Source organism: Apaloderma vittatum, unplaced genomic scaffold (genome assembly GCF_000703405.1).
Source record: "Apaloderma vittatum isolate BGI_N311 unplaced genomic scaffold, ASM70340v1 scaffold34505, whole genome shotgun sequence".
Lineage (NCBI taxonomy): Eukaryota > Metazoa > Chordata > Aves > Trogoniformes > Trogonidae > Apaloderma > Apaloderma vittatum.
In genome coordinates this window covers 13,450-14,186 of record NW_009719554.1, presented here as the reverse complement: position 1 = coordinate 14,186, position 737 = coordinate 13,450, and the positions used below count along the sequence as shown (strand labels likewise).

The 737-nt window shown below is 58.1% G+C and overlaps 1 protein-coding gene across 1 annotated transcript in view; it reads left to right on the top strand.

Moving 5' to 3' along the window:
- The window catches only part of MGAT3 (mannosyl (beta-1,4-)-glycoprotein beta-1,4-N-acetylglucosaminyltransferase), a 1,549-nt gene extending 818 nt beyond the window's left edge, over positions 1 to 731 (top strand). The window contains exon 1 of the mRNA XM_009870670.1: positions 1 to 731. This exon is cut by the window's left edge and continues 818 nt beyond it. Within this exon, the coding sequence (XP_009868972.1) occupies positions 1 to 688 (688 nt within the window). The 3' untranslated portion in view covers positions 689 to 731.
- The last annotated feature ends 6 nt before the right edge of the window (positions 732 to 737 follow it).

Genomic DNA, 737 nt, shown 5'->3' with positions numbered 1-737 from the left:
CCGCCAGGACGGCTGGATCGCTGATGACTACCTGCGCACCTTTCTCACCCGGGACGGCATCTCTCGCCTCCGCAACCTGCGCCCGGATGACGTCTTCATCATCGATGATGCTGATGAGATCCCAGCCCGTGATGGCGTGCTCTTTCTCAAGCTCTACGACGGCTGGACGGAGCCCTTCGCCTTTCATATGCGCAAGTCGCTCTACGGCTTCTTCTGGAAGCAACCGGGCACCTTGGAGGTGGTCTCGGGCTGCACCATGGGCATGCTTCAGGCCGTCTACGCTACTGATGGCATCCGTCTGCGGCGTCGCGAGTACTACACCATGCCGGGCTTTCGGCAGTACGAGAACAGCACAGGACACATCCTGGTGCAGTGGTCGCTGGGCAGTCCCCTCCACTTTGCTGGCTGGCACTGCTCTTGGTGTTTCACCCCAGAGGGGATCTACTTCAAACTGGTGTCGGCCCAGAATGGGGACTTCCCCCGCTGGGGTGACTATGAGGATAAACGAGACCTCAATTATATCCGGGAGCTGATCCGGACTGGTGGCTGGTTTGATGGTACTACGCAGGAGTATCCTCCTGCTGACCCCAAGGAGCAGATGTACGCTCCCAAGTACCTGCTCAAGAACTACCAGCGGTTCCGCTACTTGTTGGAGAACCCCTACCGAAAAGTGGAGGGCACTGGGTGAGGCCACTGGGACATGTGTGGGAAATCAGAACTTCAAAACAAAGGGAAAG